Source organism: Tachysurus fulvidraco, chromosome 24 (genome assembly GCF_022655615.1).
Source record: "Tachysurus fulvidraco isolate hzauxx_2018 chromosome 24, HZAU_PFXX_2.0, whole genome shotgun sequence".
NCBI classification, from domain to species: domain Eukaryota; kingdom Metazoa; phylum Chordata; class Actinopteri; order Siluriformes; family Bagridae; genus Tachysurus; species Tachysurus fulvidraco.
In genome coordinates this window covers 2,093,446-2,120,627 of record NC_062541.1, presented here as the reverse complement: position 1 = coordinate 2,120,627, position 27,182 = coordinate 2,093,446, and the positions used below count along the sequence as shown (strand labels likewise).

Genomic DNA, 27,182 nt, shown 5'->3' with positions numbered 1-27,182 from the left:
TAAAGACATGTTCAAAAATAAAAGGTGCATATATTAAGAAAGCCCATGTGCAGACATAACATAGGACAGGAGCAAAATCTACTGACGATTATTTATCTCATATAAATTCAGTGCAGAGATTTAGCACAACCTCATAACTTGTAATTGCACCAGTTTTAAAAAACTATAACTTAAAAAGATTGGACAATTATTTTAGGGATAATAAAACAAATGTTAAAATGAAAATATAGTAAATTTGTGCTCTGGTTCAGCGACAGTATATTCTCACAATCTCAAAGTTCCTTGACTAAGTGTTGGGACAAGATGCTCTCTATCATCCCTCTGTTTATGTAATCATCTTCATCTTTATCTTAAATATGAATTCAATTCAATTTAATTCTAATTTATTTGTATAGTGCTTTTAACAATTGGCATTGTCTCAAAGCAGCTATACAGGAAGATAAACATCAAACAAATGATTAATATAAAGAACAATATAAAGATTAATAACATATAAAAAATCTAATTAATACTAGATATATTTAAATGTGTTTATATTTATCCCCAATGAACAAGTCTGAGGTGACTTAGGTGAATCCCTTGAGAGGAACCAGACTCAAAGTGGAACCTCATCCTCGTCTGGGTGACACTGGGGGTGTGATTATAAATATACAGTCTGATAAATGTTGTGTTGATGTAAAAGATCACATGGAGTTCGCATCTCCTCTTTAGTATAACAGAGTCTAACTGGAGCTGGTAGATCTCTAGATGTGTCAGGATCCTCACAGAGTCGGCCTCGTCCAAGCGGAGGTCCAAAATCTTAATGGCACAGAAGACAATCGGAGCTGGTACAATTTCTGGATGCCTCGAGATGGGTGGAAAGAGAGAAGCAGTGGAGAGGGATTACTTATTTGATTATTAAATAATGGGCAATACAATTGACTTTTATTTAATAATTAATTGTGCTGCTTTTATTCATGTGTAAAAGACCGTTTCTGTTGACAACAGATTTGAATTGAATTGAATTGCATCCTGTCCCAACACTAAAAACAATAAAACAATCCCAAAAAGAAAAAGAAAAGTAAAATTACGTCACCACGTAATCTTACTTTGCTTTTTATTTTGCACTTTTGCAACGTGGCCGGGAGGAATTCCGGATTGCATCATCACGTCATTACCTCATCACGTTACATCAGCAGTCGGGTGATGTTCACAAAAGACCCCGGAAGAATTTCTGTTTCTGTTTGTGTGATCGCTTTTCTGATTGTCATCAGCGGGGAAACATCTCAAGATCTCTGGATCGTTTGTCCCTCAGGAAAGATCTAAACATTGGAACTTTAATTCTGAGAATCGATTTATTCTGTTGACTTTCTAGGCTTCGGTGCGTTGTTACTGCTGTTCAGTTTGACAGAGACAGAGTCTTGTAGTGCAGGACTACAAGGTGCCATGTTGAGTAAATTTAAACGTGTTGGCGAATAAAACCGTCACAAACATATAACACAAACAGTTAGATGTTAACGATAACGTGCTGTTTAATGTGTTTGTAGTTTTAGACTTTTTAAGCTTTGTCTTCTGAGTGGAAAGTGAAAGCGAAAAGGGGCGGGGCGAAGAGTGAAGGCGCTCCAAGGGGCTTTCTCACTGTGTCCCGGGGCATTGAGCTTTGAGTTACAGCCGCTCTTCGTTTTCCCTTTCCAAATCTACAAATAAAGCTAGCGATGTGCACCATGTCGCCGAGAATCACAACGAGCAGAGAGCGAGAACATGAACACCAAACAGTCTTGGACGTGTCTTTATTTACTGCTGTTTTTCAGCGTGCAGGAGCGGAGCAGCGCCTGCAACTGGATGATCAGTCAGTACAGATTGAAGAACGGCTTCTGTCTGTCACTCCTGAAGAAAATGGTGAGTCACTGGAGGAAGCTTTACTTCTCTAAAAACAGCTCTGAATATGATACTAATACTACTACTGCTACTACTACTGCTACTACTGTAAACAATTAATCATCATCATCATCATCATCATCATCATCATCATCATCATCATCTTCTTCTTCTTCTTCTTCTTCTTCTTCTTCTTTCTCTTACGGATGTTATTATTATATTATTGTTGTGACAGTATTATAATAGTTATTATTTTGCAATACCATAACTCATAACCTGGGAAGAGTTTCAAAAATGCATCACTAAGTTAAGATCGTATGATCTCTTAGAGAGTGTGTAAAGTGTGATGCTCACTGTACTGTGTAACGATATCAATGATATTCATCAATTATTTAGATATTTAGATATTTAGAGTCTGGTATCTTCACTATACTTAAGTATGTGATGGCATTCTTATCACATCATTGTACCTTAAGGCTCATTCAGGAATTGTTTCAGGACTAAGTTTGATAAATTGAGTAAATTCAGAAGTTATGTTTATTCTGTTCCTCTTAAAATTCACTTATTTGTATTTTTATTATTAGTTGAATTGGTAGTTAATTTCTAACTTTTTTGACTGCAATGTTTAGATTCTGCATGTATTGTATTCCTATGTTCTAAGTTTTTTCTAATATCTGTTCTTTTAGGATGGAGAGATTATTACAAGTCACCGACCATTTCCATACAAGGCATACAATGAGATCGATAAGGCCAACGTAAGGTTTTTTTCATATGAAAAATTAGAATGAAGATCTGCTTCATTAATTTTTTTGAATGCGCCTCACTTTTTTCTCACCTCTTTTTTCATACAGACAGAAGACCAGATTAGGTTTCTGGCTGAGACCACAGAGCAGATTGTCAGTCTCTTCGATATCTTGTCTGATTTAGATGAAGTTAAATGGGACAGCAGGACACTGGATAATTTCCTGAACATCCTCAAGTACCGGCAATTAAAAGAGCTTGAAGAATGTGTAAGTGTTTAATAAACACCTTATACTAATAAAACAGGATTTATATTCTTTATTAATGATGAAAATGTTTATTATGGACACTAAAACTCTATTAGAAATATTCAAAAGCTACAATCAGTCTGAAATAATATAGTAATGATGTTCATTAAGGTAACTTTAGTGCTTTCTTCTCAAACAGACAGCAGAATATGCTGCAAGAGCTGGACATTCCTCCAGTGAGAGAAAAGTGAGGAGACATTTCAAGAAGTTGAAGAAAATTCTGAAAAAAGCTGTAAGTTTGTTACTTTTATATTTTATGAGCTTTTTTTGAGAGGTTAAGTGTTAGAAAAGTTTAACCCTCAGGAATGACAGGCAACCATCATTGAGCACTTGACAGAAAGCTGATCGTTATACAGTCTGTGATGTCATGGTATTACCTATACAGTGTACTTGATAGGAAACTATAAAATATGTATATTGATATGTCTTTGGCTTTATGTGATTAAAGCTTCAAAATAGAACTACTAGTAATAACTCTGTACTGTCTGGTCCATGAGCAATGATGGTGAATCGAGAGAGAGGGAAAGTCCAGGAGTGCACATTGAGGTGTCATGTCATCTTTGTAGTCCAGTTTTAACGATTAAATATATATGCAAAGTTTATGACCTGGAGACTTAAAAAAAGGGGCTGCATTATTTGAAGCATTGTGAGCTTCTAACAGCACCTGAAATGTCACTTTATCCTGAAATAGAGCTTCAGCATCACTAAATTTTCCAATTCCACTTTCTCATTCATCTTTTTAATGATTAAATCTTAAGTGTCACTCAATGTGGTCTGTTGTGGTCTGGACCAAAGATCCCCACAACCCCTATGAGGACCCTATATTATTTAAATCAGTGTGAAACTCAGGCTTGTGGGTAAAATAGTTTCTAGTTTCATTCAGTGCATGTGATAGAATTTACATTTCACTCACTAGATTTTCCACTGTAGTGTAGTGAGTATACATTGTACTAGTGAGTATACAATATACTATACATTGTCTGAGAGCTCATATCTCTGTAGTGCTAAAATGTGTGCAGTGTGTAATCTAAGTCAAATACGTGTATAAAAATTTACATGAGTGTAAATGTCCTGAAACAGAGAAGTAGTAGTCTATATGCAAATGTATATTAATTGATACGTATCGGATGGTCATTTGATGTGTTTTAATTTTTGTTGCAGAACTACAGCGAACACTCTTTGGAGCAAATCAGGAATGTGGTGATGCATCACCTTATGAGGATGGACATCATTGCTGCCAATGTCAGGCAGAAACTAGAGAAAAATAAAAACTAAAAAAAATGGATTGTAATAAGATTGAAAGAAGATTGATTAAAGAAGAGCATGTATTACTATTCTTTAATAATTGGACCAAATATGAGACAGCCAGGTTTGCTGAGTCTCAGGCTTCGCAGTTTCAAAATCTCAGCCATCAGTTAAAATGATGATCTTTTTTATTTAAATTTTATTTAACTATTTATGAATTAATTTATTTATTTAATATATAAAAATCCAGTGTTTTGTATGTATTTATTTATTGCTTTATTTATGAGCAGAGTTTGATGATGAAACATTGATTCATTGTGCAGTGCTATTTGTCGATGGTTTGTTTTGATTGGCAATGTCTGTGTTGCCAAAAGCAAACAAACAAAAACGTATCATATTGATAAATGAATAAAAAAAATGAACAACGAAACCAGCCATCTTCTGATGATTCATTTTTTCTGTTTCTAACCAATTAGGCAGTGATGATGCTACATATTATACATTATGAAAACATTTCAGGACAGTTTTTGAATTCCTGTCAGTAAAATGAAACCCCCCCAAAATATGACAGAAAATTATAGTTCATTCCAAAGACACACAGATTAGCCTTTTGCCATTTTAATAACATGTTTTCTATTTGCGCCAGCATGTGTTTATAGCTTTAGCTCTTTATTTGTATCTTTATAAGAATATTCATTTGTTGCATAGTTATTCATTAAAGCTGACCAGATATTGCGTCAGGCAGCTGTATGGTCTGGTCTTCATCAGCAATCAGGTCTGTGCTGAACTCAGACTTAATTAGTTCCTCTGGAGCTCATTGTTGCAGTATTACTGTATGTTGTAGAAACGACATTATTTACATTTACACTATTTAATGTAGAGTGACATCCAAATGAGGATGGTTCCTCTCAAGGTTTCTTCCTCAGATCATCTCAGGGAGATTTTCCTTGTCACCGTCGCCTCCGGCTTGCTCATTAGGGATAGGGATAAATATATATTTTGAATTTATTTTACAATATTTTTTAAATTTTAAACTTTAATTGTGTATATTCACTTATTTTCTATTCTTATTTCTCCTTTTTATTTCTTCTTCTTCTTCTTCTTCTTCTTCTTCTTCTTCTTCTTCTTCTTCTTCTTCTTATTATTATTATTATTATTATTATTATTATTATTATTATTATTATATTTCTTTGTCTCTCTCTTCTGTTTCCATACTTCTGTAAAGCTGCTTTGACACAATGGGAAATTGTTAAAATACAAATAAATTACAGTTAATTGAATATTAAGATTTTGGTCTGGGAAACATTTTAGGTTTATTTTTAAATGAATTTAGTAAATATTGCTTTAGTATGTAATAAAAAAAAGAAATCACAAAACATAACAACTAAAACCATGCAGAGGGTCTTTAAGACTACCATTTCACTGCTAATGAATCCAGAAAAGGAGTAGTGGAAAATGATTAATATATTGTTTCTTTTTTCTTTGATAGTTTAGCTAGAAGTCTTGGTCCCTCAATTATTGCCATCCTGTTATTATTTATTATTTATTATTTATTATTTATTATTATTATTATTATTATTATTATTATTATTATTATTATTATTATTATTATTATTATTATTATCCGTAATAATAATAATAATAATAATAATAATTATTATTATTATTATTATTATTACTATTATTACTATTATTATTATTATTATTATTATTATTATTAGTAGTAGTAGTAGTAGTAGTAGTAGTAGTAGTATAGAAAGACTAAGGATAGCAAACATGCATGCGGAATTATAGCTTGATTTATAGCGGATATATTTTTGCATGCGGATTTATAGCTTGAAAAAGTTCTCGGTGAGTGTGTGTGTGTGTGTGTGTGTGTGTGTGTGTGTGTGTGTGTGTGTGTGTGTGTGTGTGTGTGTGTGTGTGTGTGTGTGTGTGTTTTTCCTGGACCAATTACAAACGTCTTTATTTGCATAACTAAGCCCTAATTAGTCGACTTGATTTGAAAGATGCGCAACGGCATTTCTTGTTAGCGGTGTGTTTGTTCAGGCTTTAACGGTCTCTAGCATTCATTTTATGTAACAAAAAAAGTGTGGGGTGGAAAAAACGTTTTTTTTAAAAAAGTTATTTATTGATTTTTTTTTTCAATGTGCGAACATTCAAATGCATACAACAATCTCCAGGACCGCAATTAAATAAGTAGGTAATAAAAGTGAAATGCGTTATATTCTAATAAAACACAATATAAAAACATACGTACTGCACATGTATTTTATTCTTAGACACGAATAAATAAATAAATAAATAAATAAATAAATAAATAAATAAATTGATGGATCAATAAATAAATTGATGGATAAATAAATAAATAAATAAATAAATAAATAAATAAATAAATAAATAAATAAATAAATAAATAAATAAATAATAGAAAAATGCTATAATATTCAGTAAAGCAAACAAACCAGTAAAAATGCCGATTAATCAATCATTACAATAACTGAAAATATGCTCCAGATGTTTTAAGAAGTTTTGTTGATCTCTGGTCCACTTCAGTTCTTGCTCTTTATAAAAGTCTGCAACTTCTGGAGACTATCCAGCAGCTCTTTTCTCACTATCTCCCAGGCGCATGAGCTGAACTCCTGTACAGCAGAAACACAATGCACATTCACTTAATGTTAAACAGCAGAATTACACCACATCACCTCCACAGACGCTTCATGCAGAGGTTTGGAGCATGTGATTTTGATTGTGCTTGTAGTTTCTTCTCTGTGTACTGACCTTCTCTTTCAGTCGCTCTTCCAATTTTACAAAATAGGACCTGAGTGTATCGGTGCTGTTGCTCACAGATTTGTCCATCACTGTCTGGACCTGTTTCCCTACCTACAGATGATTAAATCAGAGATGATGATGTAAACACTGGCATTCTATCAGTTTCACAACCAAACTCAGAGCAAGACATTTCTAACTCACACATATCTTCAGATTTTCCACTTGTCTATCTATGAGGGCCTTGAAGTATCTCAGTTGCCCTCTGTCCCATGTGACTGATGTTATTGAAGTCATGTTGAAGATTTTGGCGACTTCATTAAGAGTTTCAAGAGCAACCGGGAGCAAGTTTTCATCCTGTAAATACAAATCGATACATACATTATTTTAACATCTGTTCTGTTGTCGGATAGAAAATAATGATCGTTGTTGATGTTCTTCTTTTTAGCCCTAAAACTACTTCAAAGCAGTGGTTCGGGAATGACAATGTGAATTTTGCCAAGAAGTGATTGCCAGATTGTCATTTAGTTAAGTAATCTCAAACACAGACATGGGATATATCATTAAAATTTATGAAAAATGATCAACATAAAAAGCTACATGACAGATTTGTCACTGAATGAAAATATCATTAGACATGTAAAAAAACGTCAGCGAATTGTTTGAAGATTTTTTTTTCATTTTGTAAAAGCTGCAAATTAAAATGACACCTGGATGATTTACAGTTAACATTTCAGCACTTACCTTTGGAAAGGACACCTGTGGAAAGGAGTTGTTTTTTTCCTCTAAACAATCCAGTGGCATCGGACCACCCTGTAGACACACATTATTATTATTATTATTATTATTATTATTATTATTATTATTATTATTATTATTATTATTAGCAGCAGCAGCAGCAGCAGTAGTAGTAGTAGTAGTAGTAGTAGTAGTAGTAGTAGTAGTAGTAGTAGTAGTATTAACAGCTGTTTCTCACCATGCTCTCCAGCAGTGTAATGCTGTCCTTGTTCAGCATTTGGAGTCTGAAGTCTGCCCATTTGCAGGGTGGCACAGCTGCGGCTTCACACACACTCAACACCAACACGAACACAAATCTCAATAGCTCCATGTTAAACAATTAGAAAAACTGCTAAACACAAAATCCAGTAAAGCTAGTGTTAAGTCCTAGTTAGAATCAGTGTTGCTCTGAATTTATGAAGCAGTGCTAATGAACACTAACAGCAGTCCTTCGTCTATTTAAATCGTTTTAGATAGGCAGGGGTTGTGTGATTACGCAAATTCGTTTTTGATTTATATCAAACTTTCATATAAAAAAAAAAAAAACAATTTTATGTTTCCGAATTACATTACGTCAATTTCCGTTTTAGTTTCGAATTGTAGGCGGCATTTCCCTAGCAATATCTGCTCGTTTAACAATGATCTTTTGAAACTGAAATTAGTGAATCATCAAATCACTGGAACCATTTCCGGGGTGTGATTGACAACAGCACGAGCTCGTTTTATATCAGAGGTCCAGTGCAACATAATCGTCTAAATAATACGTGTTCTGTTATACAGCTCATATTCTAGAGATGTAGCTAATATAGAAACACTACAAACGTCATTTTTAAATGTGATCAAGTTAACAGTTTAAAAGCGATCAAATGTAAAATTATAGCTTTATCGGTAACAGAGTTAACAGTATTTTTGCACATTATTTTATTTTCAGTGCCGTTTATCATCATCGATTTCATTTACTAAAATAAACCATTAGGTTGTCAAAAATGAATAAATTGTATAATGCGCTATAGAAAAAAAATATGATGTGAATTATTTGTTAATTTAACGAATCACATCCTAATTAACATTTTTTATTTTAATCCAGAATAATCATGAGACAGACTGAATTAAACTCTTAGTGCTTCTCTTTTCAAAATACTCAATCTGACTTAAACTATACATCCTTTCTCTTAATTATTTTGCTCTCATCCAGTTCACAGTTTAGTTTATCCTATTTGTTACTGCTTTGAGCTTTGTGTGCTGATATATTCGAGCACTGTGTAAAAGCTACGCACAACATTGTGTTTGATAAGTGCTAAATATTTAAATAATAAATATTTATTAATATGTAAATTGGCTCGAAGGACAAAGAGCCGATTCTTAAACCAAACAGTAAATCCTGCCAGGTGTTACATTCAAAAATAAACCATTGAACGAGATTCCAGGTGTGCAAGTAGACTAGAGGATTTTCTTAAATATGGTGATGTAATGAGGTGAAATTAAAAATGTCTTACCTAAAACTAAATGATATTGTCTCCGTCTGACGTTGCTTAAAATAAATTTCTCTAAAAAAACAGAATCAAATTCATAGCTACTAATCTTATGTCATTAAGCTGACTATAGGCAGAATTACCGTGAAATACACCTACCCGAAAAACCCAAACGTGTTAATTCTCTTTAACCACTTATGATAATATGTCATTATCGAAATCCTTTTTTTAAAAAAGTTGCACCCGTTCGTGTTTTCATTAGTACGTATTATTAGGATTTCCCCATGCGATTCTCAAAAAAAAAAAAAAAAAAACCAAAAAAAAAAAGCCGTTAATTTAGGTACAAAACTTAATCACTATATTATATGTTATATTATCGTTTATCAAATGAATAAAAACAAAAACAAAACAACAATGCTTAATAATAATAATAATAATAATAATAATAATAATAATAATAATAATAATAATCTCATTCATTCATTCAATGAATGAATGAATGAATGAATGAATGAATGAGATTATTATTATTATTATTATTATTATTATTATTATTATTATTATTATTATTATTATTATTATTATGCATTTTTTTATTATTATTATAAAAAACATTTTTAAACCTAATACAAGTTTAAACTACACTTAAGTTCAACTATTTAAAGGCTAAACAGCTGATATTATAGTTTATATAGCATATTATAGTTCACTGATTTTCTTACATACATTTATTTACATTTTACATTTACAGCATTTAGCAGACCCTCTTATCCATAGCGACTTACATCTGTTTTTGTTTTTTTTAAACATCTGAGCAATTGAGGTATAAGGTCCTTGCTCAGAAGCCCAGCAGTGGCCGCTTGGTAGACTTGGGATTCTCAACCTTACAAATGACAGACCAACTCCTTAACCACTAGGCTACCACACCCCAAATCCATGGTACAGTGAATAAATACAGTGTAAAATACTTTAGTCTAATAGAGACAATGCCACCGCAGCTGGGCTTTCTCTATTTCTGAATAACAAATTTACTTTTAGGAACATATTGTGGGTTAAATAAGGCAGAGCTGGTGGTAGTCTTAGATAACACCACTTTAGAGGAGCACTGAACTAAGTGAACCATTTCTCCCAGAGTGTTTACCATTTTACTTACCGAGTGTTTAACATGGAGCTGTTGAGGTTTGTGTTCGTGTTGGTGTTGAGTGTGTGTGAAGCCGCAGCTGTGCCATCCTGCAGGTGGACACACTTCAGACTCCAAACGCTGAATGAGAAGAGCACTGGACTGCTGAAAAGCATGGTGAGAAACAGTTGTTAATAATAATAATAATACTAATAATAATAATAATAATAATAATAATAATAATAATAATAATAATAATAATAATAATAATAATAATAATAATAATAATAATAATGTGTGTCTACAGGGTGGTCCGATGCCACTGGAGTGTTTAGAGGAAAAAAACAACTCCTTTCCACAGGTGTCCTTTCCAAAGGTAAGTGCTGAAATGTTAACTGTAAATCATCCAGGTGTCATTTTAATTTGCAGCTTTTACAAAATGAAAAAAAAATCTTCAAACAATTCGCTGACATTTTTTTACATGTCTAATGATATTTTCATTCAGTGACAAATCTGTCATGTAGCTTTTTATGTTGATCATTTTTCATAAATTTTAATGATATATCCCATGTCTGTGTTTGAGATTACTTAACTAAATGACAATCTGGCAATCACTTCTTGGCAAAATTCACATTGTCATTCCCGAACCACTGCTTTGAAGTAGTTTTAGGGCTAAAAAGAAGAACATCAACAACGATCATTATTTTCTATCCGACAACAGAACAGATGTTAAAATAATGTATGTATCGATTTGTATTTACAGGATGAAAACTTGTTCCCGGTTGCTCTTGAAACTCTTAATGAAGTCGCCAAAATCTTCAACATGACTTCAATAACATCAGTCACATGGGACAGAGGGCAACTGAGATACTTCAAGGCCCTCATAGATAGACAAGTGGAAAATCTGAAGATATGTGTGAGTTAGAAATGTCTTGCTCTGAGTTTGGTTGTGAAACTGATAGAATGCCAGTGTTTACATCATCATCTCTGATTTAATCATCTGTAGGTAGGGAAACAGGTCCAGACAGTGATGGACAAATCTGTGAGCAACAGCACCGATACACTCAGGTCCTATTTTGTAAAATTGGAAGAGCGACTGAAAGAGAAGGTCAGTACACAGAGAAGAAACTACAAGCACAATCAAAATCACATGCTCCAAACCTCTGCATGAAGCGTCTGTGGAGGTGATGTGGTGTAATTCTGCTGTTTAACATTAAGTGAATGTGCATTGTGTTTCTGCTGTACAGGAGTTCAGCTCATGCGCCTGGGAGATAGTGAGAAAAGAGCTGCTGGATAGTCTCCAGAAGTTGCAGACTTTTATAAAGAGCAAGAACTGAAGTGGACCAGAGACCAACAAAACTTCTTAAAACATCTGGAGCATATTTTGTTATTGTAATGATTGATTAATCGGCATTTTTACTAGTTTGTTTATTTTATGAGAACAAAAAACAAATGGTTAATCTTGATTTTATTATAATATAGCATTTTTCTATTTATTTATTTATTTATTTATTTGTTTGTTTGTTTGTTTGTTTGTCTCTCTGTCTGTCTGTCTGTCTGTCTGTCTGTTTGTTTGTTTATTTATTTATTTATTTATTTATTTATTTATTTATTTATCTGTTTGTTTGTTTGTTTATGGTTGATTGATTCAACACAAACAAAAAAAACAATGTAAATAAAATCAATCTTGAATGTCTATATTTGTTTGTTTTTTGAACAATCAGTTTGCTGGATTGAATAATGTAGATTCCAGTCAAAAGGACAAGTTCAGCAAAATCGAAATCATGATCCAGATACAACAACATTCATAATAAATGTGATATAAATGTAAGACCAATACAAATACAAAATAACATATTAAATATTAATAATTAATAATATTAATAAGTATTATTAATCAAATGCTAATAACATGGAAAGAAAAAGAAACAATGGCACAAAGATTGCTCAGGATCAGATCAGGCAGTGACTCTGTTAGGATTTCAATCTGATGTAATAAACAGAAGCCTTGTTACTTTGTTTTCTTGACAAACATTTAGAGAGTTGGACTTTTAGAGTGAAGCTCAGATTTATGCATATAACATTAAATAGTTAAACTTATTTGCAGTGTTTGCTATATCTATAAAAACACCTGTAAAATATATATTTCATGAAAAGTTTAAATATTAAACACAAAACCTCGCTTTTGAATTTTAGGAAGCACTTCAGGAGTTGATCTGTTGATCTCTGAAATATAGGTTTCTGTGTAGAAACCATCGCTGCTGTTGGTCTCTGTCTCTCTCTCACTCTCACTCTCTCTCTCTCTCTCTCTCTCTCTCTCTCCATCCCCTAGCTCTGTTTCACTCTCACTCTCTCTCTCGTCTCTCGCTCGCTCTCTCTTTTTGTGGACGTTTTGAGGTTTTGAGGTAAAATATCACACTGGTAGGCACAGGCAAGAGTAAAAAAAGGTTTCACAGTTTATTGTGTTCAGCTTTGTAGAAGGAACCAACACTCCACATGTAACATGAGAGAGGAAGGCCCCCATCTCTGATATCATCAAGATTTTATAGACAGGATTCAGACAAACAGGACATGTAAAAGCAAAACATCATCAACCATTGGCTTAGAAGTATCGCCTGCTCATCATCTGACCAAGCTTATCTGTACCTACCAAGGTCCCATGGGAACGTTGGTAGGTACACAACTACCAATTGCAGTTGTTTTCCTTTTAGGAAAACAACTACAATCTCTAGTCACAATAACTACCAGCCATGAGAAATATAGAAGCATAGAAGGACAGGTTCTCTAAAGATAAAATTTCCACTGCTCTCTCTCTCTCTCTCTCTCTCTCTCTCTCTCTCTCTCTCTCTCTCTCTCTCTCTCTCTCTCTCTCTCTCTCTCTCTTACTCTGTCACTCTCTCTGTCACTCTCTCTGTCTCTTTCTCTCTCTATGCAAATATGACGAGTTACAGGTGCAGGCACAGCTGCAGTTCTTTGACAATGTGGTCATTGGTTTCAGTGAAAGGCAGCAATGACTATTTTAGTTTCTCTTAGATAATATAACCACCGCTCGCATGAATATAAATCATAACCATTCATGAGAGCTTCAGGGACTTACCAGTTAAAAAATTTAAGGGAGTCTCATTATGTCATTTATTACGATTATAGAACATCTGTCTGTACTGCTAAAAAAAATTAAAAACCCAAATAGATCAAATATTTCACGAAAATATAAACCATGTGAGAGATTGAGGAACTTTACACTTTATATGCGCAACATATGAAATGTATAAGAAAAATCGCTTCTCAATGTGCTTCAACAATGCATGGATTCTCTCCAACTACAGCTGCATGAGTCCTACAGGAACAACACTGCTCTCACCTGACCTTGACTCTAACCTTACTTTAGAAGTGGTACAAGTGGTACTTTAGAAGTGGTCTGATAAGACTAGCCAAACAAAGGACGTTATTGTTAGTTCACAAACTACACAAAGCCTAGCAAGATGCACCTAACCAATTTGTCCTTCTTGTCATGTTAAACCTTAAACCAGTAACAGAAAACATGCTGAAAAATATCCATGATGTCATTTACAATTACATATAGGCCAAAGGAAATTCCCACACAAAGCCAGCTTCATGAAGGCATGGTGTGTTAACATTGATGTACGTAGAAGAACTTGAGTGTCCTGCACAGAACCCTGACCTTTACTCCACTGAACATGATTAGGATGAACTGGAACCCCGACTCAACCCCAGACCTCCTCACTCAACACCAGTGCCTGATCTCACTAATGCTCCTGTAGCTAAACTTCAACATCTAGTGCAAAAGGTCCTTTGGAGCTCATTATAACATCACAGAGGGAATAAATACATTCAAAAAGCATATATGGGTGTGAGGGTCAGTGGTGCACATACTTTTTGACAGATTGCATGTCACTATACTTTATGTTTTTTTGTTTGTGCCTCTGGGAAGTTTCTCCAAAAAACCCAACAACAAAGTGTTGTACAATAAAAATTTGATGGAATGACAACAAAAGCTTGATTTGTGTTTGAATGAGTATAAATTTATTCACAACTGCTATGTTAAAAAACGCAAATAAATAAATAAATACATAAATATGCAATCATATAAGAACACTGGATGCTGCTCAGCCGCGACTGGAAGAAAGAACTCCCTCCAAGTCTTTATTCAGGATGAACTGGAGAACAATGAGGGTCTCCTGACGGACAAATTCCCAACCACAAACTTGGAAATTCTGAAAAGAAAAAAGGAGCAAAAATATTTAGCCTTTATTCTATAATGTTGCATTATAAAAATGCCAATCTAGGTTTGTGTGTAACAGCTTTATTACAGGTTCCCATTACCTTTTCTTTCAAAACAGCTAATATTTTGTCGAAATACTCTTTGAGCGCCTTTTCACGCCTGAGGAAATCCTCCTGTGAGTTCTGAGTTTTGTTCATAATCTGAAATTTGAAAAAGTTTTATTTCAGTTAGAATGCAATGAAGGAATGCAACAGATGTTGTCTAAAAATATTTGACTTAAATGCTCAAATATTGCATTTTATTTTCTTGCTATAGTTCCTGGTCTTACACATTTTTTCTCCTCGATCTGGCGGTCGAGGATGTTCTGAAAGACCTCGACGTTCTTCCACTGCTCAGGAACACCGTCTTCATCAAACAAGGAGTAGATGTAGGTCAGTGTTAGGTAGATAGTCTTTTCCAGGGCAACCGCCTGTTTGGTAGGAAAAAAAGACATAATTGTTATGTTACAACAAGCAGATTATATTTGTGGTGAGTAATAGTGGCCTCCAGGTTGCTGAGGCAGCATGTTTCTGTAGACACAGAACACCAACATTAAAGTCAGACAGACAGACTGATAGATAAATAAACACTCATCCTGACTGGCAAATTAAACTTTATTATTAACATGTAATCTTACAAGATTTACAAGATTTATTTTCTTATTACATTCCTAGAGCACTTTTTAGTTCTTGGTCTATTTCCAGTTTGGTTAACTACCTGTTCTACCTGCTAGTGACTAAGTGGGAATTATGGTGTTTTCGGCTTGAGGTAGAAACTTGTAACTCCAACCAATAAACACCAAAGAAAACACCCCTCCATGCTTGGAGTAGTTTTTGTAACCGCAAGTTTTTTCTGTTTACAGAGTCATGTCGGATAAACACAGCATCAGATATAAATAAAGCAGCACTTTGTACCTTTAAGTGAGCTTAGATTAGCACTGACTTTACAGTTCAGTGTCTGAGGAGAAAAACAAACAGCATCCACGTTTTTTTCTCTCACTTTGCTAGCCGAGATGCTTCAGCTCTGTCTAGAGAGTAATGTAATGGGTCTTTAGTCTTTCAGTCTGTACAGTTCTCTCCATTCCTTATTTGTACACAACTTCCGAAGCATCAAACTTCATGCTAATACTGCCATCAATGACATTGCATTAATTCTCTTGTGGGTCACAAACTAAAGTCATGTCTCTGCTGTAACTCATCACAGTCCAGCTGTTATACATTTATGTTTCAGATCATTTTTCTCCTATTAAATGATATTGAACGATCGCTACAGTAACAGAGTCCTTCTGTGACATCAGAGTGGCAACAAAACTGCTAACTGCTTCTTACTGGAGCAAAGAAACACAATACAAAGGAAGTAAGAATTTGACAAATATTGAAACACATTACAGATAATATCTAATTAATTTTCACCTGTTGAGACGTGTTGAACTGGAACGCGGCCTCGGGAAACGGGACAACAACACTGCCTTCAAAACAGTGCAAAGGAAATCTGCCTCCCTAATAGACAACAAAAGCAGATATGATGCTCAGTGTTGGACATGTTAAGTTCTTTCTCTACATGATGTGCATCAGATGAATGTGCAGCTCACCATTTTCTCCAGAACATTGTAGCACTCCCCCATCAGTCTCTTCTGAAGCCTGCAGTTCGTAGGCATGGAGCACACATGTGCCATGCAGATGATCACAGTGCACAGCCAGGTGAAAGCATGAAGACCTGCCATCTTTCAGATTCTCCCTGAGAATAAATAAACTGAGGGAGAGAGAATAGAGATTAGAGAGCAGCCCTTGATATGAATTAACTGGTTTCAGTGAGTCATTCATTATGAGCAATACTCTAAACTTTGGTCCTAAAAAAGACATATTTTATATTTATATAAAAGCTTTATTGATATAAATCCTATTCAATCACTTTAATTTCTACACCTGTGATATTAACACTATTTCTATACGACATGCGCTAAAATAATTGCACTTACTATTAGTAGGATTTGTATTAAAACCACCGCGTCTTTTTCTTACCTTAACAATAAATCCGGAGTGTTTTGTCGGCTTGTTGTAAACCTTTCTGTCTGAAGGATCCATCTCGCAGCTTAAATACAGTGGAAAAGTGAAAAGAGCTGATAAGAAGTATTTAAAAATTGAATGGCGAAATTTGGGGAAAGATGTGTCGGATGCGCTAATTTCCGTTTTCCCAACACCACGCCTGGAAAACGACTTTCACTCAGAGAAAACAATACTTAAGATATCAGACTGAATAGAATAGACTATTAAGAACAGAATTAAACCGATTTATATAGGTTTATACGAATACATATAGGTGTAGATTTTAACGCACAGTGGTGTAGTGTCACATTGATTCTGCCGCATGTTGTTTGCGCATCTTTTATTTAGCATAAAGAATATTGCATCATTTTTATAGACAATAAATCCAGTTATCTTGTTTTCTGCAATCTCTAACTAAAATCATAATTAAGCAAATCTGTCTCATCAAGCCACTGATACACTCACTATAATATTCGCATTTCTTTACTTGTGTTTACTTTTTTTTTTTTCAATATAAATTAAAGGTAGAGATGGACCTAGTTTTGTAGTTAAAATAGAAAACAATATACAGAATAATCTGCATTTCAGACACCTTAAACTAAGCTAAAAGGTCTTGCTCACAGACACAGCCAGCAGTAGCAGTTTAGGAACCAGGATCAGAAATCACAACCTTCTGGCTCGAGTAACCAGAAGCAAGACCACACAAAGGTCATGGTGAAATGATTTTAAAGTGAGAGTGAGAACAGATTGAACACTCTCTCTTTCAGTTATCACAACATTGAGATGTTTTTGATCAGTATAGAGCCCTTAAACATTGAGTCCCAGCTGCTCCATATGGAGTCTGCAGCTTGGAATTGGGTCTGAAATAAACCATAAATGTTCAGGTTCATTTGAGTTCATATAAATGCACACATGGCTGTCTTGTTTTGACTCACATTTGAACTATGCCAGTTCAGGTGATCTCCAGTTAATCAGTTCATATAAAATCCAAGATCAACAACAAGATCGTGCCAACGCCCACAGTCACGTTATAACACCAATTTTTGCAAGGAGAAGATTATCACATGAGTAACTCTGCCATTGTGGCTGACTCACCTGTCAGTTTACCCCTCTGGGGTGATTACTAATGATACTCTAAATCAAGACCCCTTTCCGTTAAAGATCTGTTTAAGTGCTCTTAATCACACATTTTTTTCAGCTGATGGTGATACTAATCACAAAGAATCCAATCAATATTTGGAGTCATAGAGCCTGAACATTGTCTAAACAAACATGACAAATCCAAGAATTCCTGTCTAGACCAAAGGCAGACGTCTTATTTCAGCAGGAGTTCATGATCATCTGCATAACTGACACCGACAAGAACAAAACTCTCTCCACACCTGACGGCTAGAAAATCTGATGTTACCTTATTTCACCTCAGATCTCAAGCTAAGTTGAGACCATGATTTGAAGGATGTGAGCCAGAGACATCTCTCATCATACACTTGTGTGAGCATGTGAATGTGAGTGAGGTGACCAAAATGCACAGCTGCTAGTATGTGTGTGAGAGATTCACTTTAAGATAGATTTATAAACAGTTTTATTGCACTTTTAACAGTACACATTGTTATAAGCGTTTTTTTTCTTACAGAAATCCAGATGTAGGTTTATGTAAGTAACGAGTAAATATGACTTCCTTATGAGCCTTTAAATAAAGCCAAGATGGAAGTGACGGTAGTTCTGAATCCCTAACCTCAAATACCAAGATATGACCATTCAATTTTAAAAATAAAACGGTGTAGAATATATAATTCATATTATTTTTTAAATGTGCAAAAACACACATCGTTATTTCACAAGCCATTATTCATGTGCATGTAAATGTGCTAATCTACATAAGTATTGATTTCACTAAAAATGACACTTTCATGGATGTTTGTCAGATTCCAGAGAATCTAACCTCGGAATCCACAGTAACTGTGTACAAAGGAAATAAAACTGATTAACAAAAGTGAAAGACAATGTAGATCATTAGGGATGGAAAAATAGAGACATAGAGAAAAAGAGTTAAAAAAAAAACCCTGAGTGCTGCAGAGTCGTGAGGGCAAAGGAGGGAAGTGAAAATAAGAACAGTGGTAAAGCACTGCTGGTGTACACACACACACACACACACACACACACACACACACTCACACTCACACTCACACACACACACACACACACACACACACACACACACACACACACACACACACACACTCACACTCACACTCACACACACACACACACACACACACACACACACACACACACACACACACACACACACACACACACACACACACACACACAGCTGCCTGGTACTCTTCCAGTTCTTCTTAATGAAGGCTGAATACAGAAGAAAGTCATGCAGTCTCAATGTTTGATCATCTAATTATACTTGACTCACTCCCTATAAAACACACCAGAGCTAATATTATCCATCATTAAACCAAATAAACACACACAGACACAATTTGTCATACAAGCTTATGTATTCTCTCAGGACTCCCTTTTAATAAATGTTCAAGCAGACCTCATATCTTGAATTTAATTCTAGCAGCAAAAAATGGCTTAAAAGTCAAGAGGTTTTTATCCAACACAGATTTCTGTAGGAACAAATAATAACTTGACTTCTAGTTGATCATTTGGAATCAGATGTGGCTTATATGAAAGGCAAAGGCCTCTAGATTAAGCTTATTTTACCAAAATAAAATCTTATCATGCATTGATTTAATTATATAATTAGGACAGAAAGTCAGACTTTGCTTAGACAAAAGTCTTGTCACTTAACAGAAATAATGTACAGTACAGAACATAAAGTCATGGTGCCGTAGAAAAAGAATTAATATTGTGTATGACTCCCATGAGCTTGGATGACTGCATCCATAGGTCTCGGCAATGACTAAAATAACTTATTAATATACAGTATAAGTCATCTGGAATGGCAAAGAAAGCATTCTTGCAGGACTCCAGAGTTCATCAAGATTCTTTGGTTTCATCTTCAATGCCTCCTCCTTCATCTTACCCCAGACATGTTTAATAATGTTCATGTCTGGTGACTGGTCTGGCCAATCCTGAGCACCTTGACCTTCTTTGCTTTCAGGAACACGGATGTGGAGGCTGAAGTATGAGAAAGAGCGCCATCCTGCTGGGCCTGTCATGAACTTCACCGGTTTCTTCAAATCTTTTTCTCTTCCTCTCCACTTGATGTTTAGATACATTAAAGATGTAGCAGGAGACAGGAGACTTGGTCTTCAGGCTCTTGATGATCAGTAAGTTGGTGTGTGGTTGAATCTTTGTCATGCTGTCAGAGGTCAGGATGCATTTCAAATGAAGGTTAAGTGTGCTGCGGATCTTCTTCTACACACCTGGGAATGTGTTAATTACAGTAATTCTCACAGGTGACCCTCTAATCTGTGATTGGTTGAATCCTTTAAAGATGTGACAAGACTTTTGTCTAAGCAAAGTCTGACTTTCTGTCCTAATTAAATAATTAAATCGAGGCATGATGAGATTTTACTTTGGTAAAATAAGCTTAATCTAGAGACCTTTGCCTTTCATATAAGCCACTTCTGATTCCAAATGATCTAGAAGTCAAGTTATTATTTGTCGCTCCTACAACTTGGACAGGCAACAAGACTTTTGTCAGGGAGTGTAATGTAGTACAGAGTGAAGAGAAATAACACACTCGCACACACACTCACTCACTCATACACACAAACTCACACACACTCTCTCTCTCTTGCTCTCTCTCTCTCTCTCACACACACACACTCTCTCTCTTGCTCTCTCTCTCACACACACACTCACTCATACACACAAACTCACACACACACTCTCTCTCTTGCTCTCTCACACACACTCACACAAAAACTCCCTCTCTCTCACACAGATACACACTCTCTCACACACACTCGTTCTCTCTCTCTTGCTCTCTCTCACACACCCACTCTCACACACATGCACTCTCTCACACACAAGCACTGTCTCACACACTCACACAATGAAAAAAACACTTGATGGGCAAATAAATGCAAATTCTCGGTCAACATGTTTATAGCGCAGTGCTGTTTAATCCTCTGCTCTGATCAGTCACAACATGTTGAAAAATGTGAAGCTGTATAACAGGTTTAAATAAATGTTCTACTCAGTCATTCTGTAATAAAGAGAAACTGGTGAGGGAAAGACACTTTATAGTCGCTTAGACACAAATAATAACAGGAGACAACATTTTAAAACATAATTCCACAAATGTCCTGGATTATTTTCCTATACATGTGCCTTGTTTCTCTTCGGAATAATGTATAAGATATTTAATATTATAAACTGACCTCAAAACATGAATCAGTGTTATTTTCAGTACAGAAATAACATTTGCCTAAGAAAATATTCATTTATAAGAAAAAAAAAGTATTTATGACAAAGTGCACCGGCTTTGAAAACCTGAGTTTATTTGTATTTATGTGTTAAACATCACGTTCTAAGAAAATAAGATTGGTCTTAGATACGTTTTATTACTCACAAAATGAAACCCTTACAGAACCCTTATAAAACACTGCAGTTTGTCAGTTACTCAGTTTCTCTTTCTGTGGTTAGGCCTAGTGGTTGGTCAATAAAGTGTTTAACCTTAAACACAAGTGAAAGTTAATGAGGAAGGTCCAGTGTGAAGTTCCACTGTAAATCTTCTTCCTCTCCTGCAGCAGCCTCGAAGTCACTCCATGAAATATCATTAACCTGAGGAGGAAAAGCGAAAGAGAGACTGAGAGCTAAAAGCCAATAAACCTTTTAAAAACATTTAAGATTTACAAGGAATTGGAGCAAAGGAGAGTTAAAACACTCCTATAACTTCATCCTGATGTTTCATTTCTCCTAACAAATGAAATTTGATGAATAAAATGCTTAATTATTAAACAGGTTTTTTTCCCCCACTTTTGGCTCTCAACGAAGGCGGTCACATTTCTTTCCCTCTCCGTCCCCTTTACTTTCCCTGCTTTGCTCCTCTCGTCTCATCTCTGCACTTATCTCGTCTTATACTTTGAGAGACTCTCTCCACACTGCTCTCCAAACTAAAAAACATCATGGATTTGATAAACTGGTCTCTCAACGCAATTGACACCATCTTCTCGACGAGAAGCTTGGGTTCGGGGGAACCTGACTGCCCTGCCGGAACGTTCGCAGCTGGCTATACGATGGACGCGTGGGAGAGGTGGCGGGTCGTGTGTCTGGCGGCTCTTTCCATGGAAGACGTTGAAGATATCTACCTATTTGGAACCATGATAACAGGAGTTCTGCTGATTGGATTAGGCATTGCCCTGGTTTAACGAGGAAATCAGAAAACGGTGACAGCTGTCCAAAACCTCCCAAGGCTGCCCGTCATGATTGATGCAGTGGGCGATGGGTCAGCACCGAGGCTGGGACTATTAACCGTAATATGGATAACATCATGGTGAGGCTCACTGTTTTGGATACTGCTTTGGTTAACATCACGGAGAAGCTTTGGAAAGAAAAATGGATCGATCTGCAGACCAGAATGGACTAAGAGAGTAGTCGTGTAAATTGTCATGCGTCTACTCGACCCAAGACCAAACAATCCCAATCTTATCTGCTTTCGGCTCCCCTCAACCAGCACTGGCCTCGGCCTGGAACAACAACTCCTCCGGAAGAGCACTGCAGCTAGACGCTCTTGCGTTCCTTCCCCCATTTCCACAGACAACTGCAAATTGTTGACTCTGTTTGGGACCTGATCAAGGCTGTCTCCATGGCAACTTGCTGTGTATCGCTTTGACAATCTTGCGGACTGAGGCACAGAGATTTGATGCCGGGAGCAACGACTCTCCAGGCTTACACACTTATACACTCACACACACACACACATACAGTATATAAAGATATGCACTCACCCCCCACCCCCCATCCCACGCCTTCGCCGCTTTGTACCACCAGTCTGACAAGCGGGTCTGTGACCAGCGCTGAAGATAAAAGCTGCAGGACCTGATGGCTGCTTGCCTGTGCTGGATTACCTCCATATAACATGTAGCCCCTGTTCTCATTTACGTTATAATGGCTAAAGACTTTTTTCGTCCTCTTGAAGTTAATAAGACAAAAGAAGCCCACAGTTTGTCAAGTTACAGAGAAATGCAATTATGATTTAAGACAATTTTAAGTTACAACTTCACCTCTGAATATTACTAAGTGCTGACACTGGAGACTCCTTTCATAAATATTACAGTCAGAGCTGATGTTATAAAACATTAAGCCACAACTTCAGATTTGAGAACTCGACATAACTGTGGTATAAAAGTACAAAAATTTTCAAAAAAAAAAATCCAAACACTAAATAACGGTGCAGATCGTCATGGAAACTTGTTTTGATGGGAGACTAAATTAAATTAAAGCACAACAAAGAAAAAAAGAGAAGGAGGATAAAAAAATCCATCAACAGCTGAAGCAGAAAAAAGAACCTCAGTGCAGCGAGAGAGGAAATAAAGCCTTAATGTGGTCTTAGAGGAACTGAGTGAAAAAATGAACTAAACTAAACTGTTTAAGACACCAAAGAGTCACACTTCACACAAGCACTAAGAAAAAGGCCGATAAAGAGACCAAATAAGTTAAATAACTGCAGTAATTAGATTAGGCTCAAAGGTCATAGGTTGCTGATTGCCTTTAAATTAAATTTTAGCATTGAACTTAACTGTATTAAAGTTTATCACAATTATATTTAAACCTTCTCATCTGTGACTCTTTAATCTTTTGCTATCAAACCTTAACTAAAAAATCTCTATCTAACAGTATTTTGATGCTTGTGACTGAGAATTTATTCTCTAGTGCACATCTGGGGCCAGATTTTATTCTAGACTTGACTAGATAACTGTAACCTGTAAACATTGTCAACTAAAAACAAGTAAAAAGACTTACCTGGACGATTCCCTCGACATTCTCATCTGGCAGAATTTCCTCTCCATCGATCCTACATTCCACCGCTACTTTTCCATTACCTGAGAGCCAGAAGTCAATACAGATAACAACAATACTGAGAACAGAATAATCAGAAACATAATCTGTAAAACTTACCAAGAACTATTAGTAACACTTTCTCAAACGCTGCAACAACTGCTTTATCTTTGGCCCACCTCATGAGCCTCCCTCTTATCCACAACTTTTCCTCTGGACCTGAAATAGAACAGACCTTTAATATACTTAATTCTTATTAATATATAATGTTTAAACCATTATAATGAGCTCCACTAATATATATGTATACATGTAATCTGGCCTTATTTTAGAATAATATGAAGGAATATAAAATTTCCTGGTTATATCTGAACAAATATTTGTATTCATATCAATCTTCAGTTAAACAAGCAGATAAAGATTATACATTATAGAAGAATTGTTTGCTTGTGAGTTGAGATGTTCTTTAAACCCATAATGTGACATGCTCACGTTGTCAGCAGCTGATTTACTGCCATAGCAACCAAACCATACCATACTACCATCAGACACAAACAATACACACACCTGCTACATATAAGGAAGGAACGATGGTATAACATACTGTATGTAAAACATGCTGATGTCTAGAATAAACACACGTTATTGCATCACCCATTTATGCCGAGGAATCTTTGTTCTGAATCTGATTTCCAGACACATTCCTTTAATCACGTGTAGGTCTGTTGTTAGAGGATCATCATCCTCCGGTATAATCTGACTGGGAGAACGCACACTATCACACAATGATACACAATTTAGCCAAGAGTTTAGTCAGGATCAGCTTTAATCTGATCAGAATAAAAAAAAATCTTAAAAAGTCACTGAACCCACAGCATAAAACTCACTTTATCCAGACAAAAATTGGATTAGTGCATTATGTTAATATGAAAATTAGCTTGTTACATTCAGACTTTCACTCTTGTTGCTGGGTTTTATTTGCTTTTTCAGCAAAATGGCTGCTGTATCAAAAATCGTGATCGTGGAGAAACAGCTGCATTTACAGTTGTATAATGTGGGACTAAATTGTCCCTGAGCTGCTGAAGTTATCTGAGTGATCAGATTTAATTTGTTGTGGATTTGAGAAAACCACTTTGGGGAAAATCCACTCTGGGGAAAAAACATCTGATAAATTAATAGTTTATATGAATTAATTAATGCAGTACAGCACAGTGGGATTCTTTACTTTCCATATCCTAGCTGAGGATGTTGGGGTCAGAGCGCAGGGGTAGATATGATGCAGCGCTCCTGGAGCAGTATCATGTTCCCTCACCTTTCTCCTGATCAACCACTTCTTCAGCAACACCAACCCCACGACACGTGACTCCATGCTGAGGCAAAGTCAGCTCCACCATACAGCCGTATTTCAGCAGCTCTCCCTGGCTGCCTGGATCCGAGCTCCAGCCAACATCTGCACACTTCGATATGTCCTTCAGCTGGGCAGAAGAAACGGAAACACTGAGCGTAAGGCGTTTCAGCAGTTGTTCATGATATGCTGGAAGCAAACTGTAGAGCTGAGAACAGTGCTAAGACCAGCTGTTCAATCACAGATCCAATCACAGATCCAATCATTTTCTATTTTTAAGGATGTTACACACAGTGATGATGTGAGTAGTCCAGCCATTGTATCCCAGGTAATGATTAGCCAAGTCTTGGCACTTAGCGTGGCTGAGGGATCGAGACGGAAACAGGAAAGTTGGATTCTGCTTTGTGCTGAGTCGAACCTGGACAAACAGAAACAAACACAAAGTTTGTACTTTATACAAGATATGAATACAGAGCACACAATATTACAGCAGTTTACCATCACAACCCATAATAATTTATATAATGTAATACAATCCTTGCACATATCTGCAGTTTATTCCATTTATAGTCATATTGGTGCTGCCACCTATTTTTATATCACTTGTATATTATATTTTTCATTTTCTACCTGTATTATAGTACATTATGGTTTGCCCATTATATTACATACTTTTTATATTTAACATTTCTATCTGTATAAATGTAAGTTTTGGTTCATAGAAATTCTATTTTTAAATCACGGAAAATTGTAATAAATTTCTGCTGCACTTCAAACTGTTTGTTTGTGTGCGAGACCAAAATAATGTGGAATTTTATGTGTAACTAATGTGGAAGTCATAAAAATGGTCATAAAAAGAGTCACTGCAGTACTGTAAAACAGCTAACTAACATTATTGTATCCAGAACACTTTTAAAGCTTGCTGTTTCATTTTATTTTTATTTACCATCCTGATAAATACATTAATAGTGTATTCTAGTTGCTTAACTTAGCTTTATTTAGGACAACCTGTTTATTATCAGGCTTCTTCAGCCTCATATTTAAACCAGACAGCTTAAAAATATAAATAAATAATCCCCAGAAAATTAGCTGTAGCCCTTTAAAATCTCTCTCTATGTTTAAAACGGACAGTTAGTTGGATCAACACCACGACATCTCTTACAGGAAAGAAGCTTTTTTCTCATTTGAATTCTCCAGTGTGGTAAAGCCTGACATCTAGTGTTTGAATATCGGTAATACCAGGACACATCTTATTACACATAAGATAAATTATGCTCTTGTCTGAAAGAACACAAGAAACATACAACTCCAACAGTCTGCATATGGACAAGAGTAAATAAATAAATAATATATTTGAACATATTAATGGGTTTTGTAACATAAAAATAAACAGTAAAGTACCTGAAGAGACTTTACCCTTAAATGAACTATAGAAACCAAGTCAAAGTTTGACCTGAAAGTAAAGGAAGTGCTGCATTACTTTAAGTGGAGCTTCCTGGAACAGACACTGCTTATCTGTGGCTCTTTGGGCCTTCGACGCCTGCGCAGCAGAGTAAAACTTGACCAGGGCATAAAAGCCCAGGGAGGCCACTGAGGCATTGGGACACACCTTCAGCAGGTAAAGAGCTCCAAATGACGAATACACACTCCACAGAGACTCCTGTCACAGGGAATTATGGGAAAAGAAGGCTTAGAAGAACTGCACACTCTGTTAGAGATAATAAATAGTATACAGAATTAACCACACACTGTAGAATCTGATCTATATAAGTGATTATTTCACATCCTGTGCAGTGTATTATAGTAAATATGTCACTATACATGACTCTGATAATGAATGCACCTGATTAAAGAAAAAAGACAATAGATAATATTTAATAATGTGATATTTGTAAGTGTATATATATATAAATGTATAAGTATAAATCTGTAGTGCAGTATTTAATGGAGTAAATTTTGGTGAAGTTATTTAAGTGGCTACTTACATAAATAAAGGCTTGTGAGTATGATGGCTTTATGTCCCAAATAAAGATGGTTTTATTGTTTTCTGTTGGTACTGTGAACTCTATGATATCCGCCTCGAGATCCATAGAAAACCGCGATTTTACCCTAAATATTGTAGTAGCGTGTTGCCGCTGAGCACATTGTACAAAACGCATGTAGTATAAATAGCGGTGTAAAAGATTCACAACCACGTGGCTTCTCTGTGAACTTCCGTAAACAGTATTTCGCGCGCTGTTACGTCA

General features: G+C 35.6%; 5 protein-coding genes across 7 annotated transcripts; 2 read left to right on the top strand and 3 right to left on the bottom strand.

Annotated features, from left to right (window-relative positions):
- The first annotated feature begins 1,147 nt into the window (after positions 1-1,147).
- Positions 1,148-4,578, top strand: LOC113647893 (interferon a3-like). Of its 3 annotated transcripts, none has more exons than XM_027154883.2 (6): positions 1,148-1,294; positions 1,791-1,878; positions 2,544-2,612; positions 2,709-2,867; positions 3,046-3,138; positions 4,068-4,578. In XM_027154883.2, the coding sequence occupies exons 2-6, from the start codon at positions 1,822-1,824 to the stop codon at positions 4,179-4,181; spliced, it is 492 nt and encodes a 163-aa protein (XP_027010684.1). In that variant the 5' UTR covers positions 1,148-1,294; positions 1,791-1,821; the 3' UTR covers positions 4,182-4,578. The 3 variants fall into 3 exon arrangements, with proteins under 3 accessions (XP_027010684.1, XP_027010683.1, XP_027010682.1); XM_027154882.2 differs by having other exon boundaries at positions 1,154-1,294; positions 1,798-1,878; XM_027154881.2 differs by lacking the exon at positions 1,148-1,294 and having other exon boundaries at positions 1,316-1,878.
- Positions 4,579-6,703: 2,125 nt separating this feature from the next.
- LOC125140175 (interferon alpha-like) lies at positions 6,704-8,105 on the bottom strand. The gene is made up of 5 exons (XM_047808236.1): positions 7,897-8,105; positions 7,665-7,733; positions 7,125-7,277; positions 6,933-7,034; positions 6,704-6,793 (listed from the first exon to the last, which is right to left on the bottom strand). Exons 1-5 carry the CDS (start codon positions 8,026-8,028, stop codon positions 6,704-6,706), a joined length of 546 nt encoding a protein of 181 aa, XP_047664192.1. The 5' UTR covers positions 8,029-8,105.
- Positions 8,106-10,334: 2,229 nt separating this feature from the next.
- On the top strand, positions 10,335-11,626 carry LOC125140174 (interferon a3-like). Its single transcript, XM_047808235.1, has 4 exons — positions 10,335-10,466; positions 11,053-11,205; positions 11,296-11,397; positions 11,537-11,626. The coding sequence occupies exons 1-4, from the start codon at positions 10,335-10,337 to the stop codon at positions 11,624-11,626; spliced, it is 477 nt and encodes a 158-aa protein (XP_047664191.1).
- Positions 11,627-14,321: 2,695 nt separating this feature from the next.
- On the bottom strand, positions 14,322-16,685 carry ifnphi3 (interferon phi 3). The gene is made up of 6 exons (XM_027154884.2): positions 16,593-16,685; positions 16,163-16,323; positions 15,984-16,070; positions 14,861-15,001; positions 14,634-14,732; positions 14,322-14,524 (listed from the first exon to the last, which is right to left on the bottom strand). Exons 2-6 carry the CDS (start codon positions 16,292-16,294, stop codon positions 14,417-14,419), a joined length of 567 nt encoding a protein of 188 aa, XP_027010685.1. The 5' UTR covers positions 16,295-16,323; positions 16,593-16,685; the 3' UTR covers positions 14,322-14,416.
- Positions 16,686-21,074: 4,389 nt separating this feature from the next.
- rdm1 (RAD52 motif containing 1) lies at positions 21,075-27,168 on the bottom strand. Its single transcript, XM_027142344.2, has 7 exons — positions 26,922-27,168; positions 26,417-26,596; positions 25,229-25,354; positions 24,904-25,066; positions 23,712-23,810; positions 23,556-23,635; positions 21,075-21,374 (listed from the first exon to the last, which is right to left on the bottom strand). Exons 1-7 carry the CDS (start codon positions 27,093-27,095, stop codon positions 21,285-21,287), a joined length of 912 nt encoding a protein of 303 aa, XP_026998145.2. The 5' UTR covers positions 27,096-27,168; the 3' UTR covers positions 21,075-21,284.
- Positions 27,169-27,182: the final 14 nt, after the last annotated feature.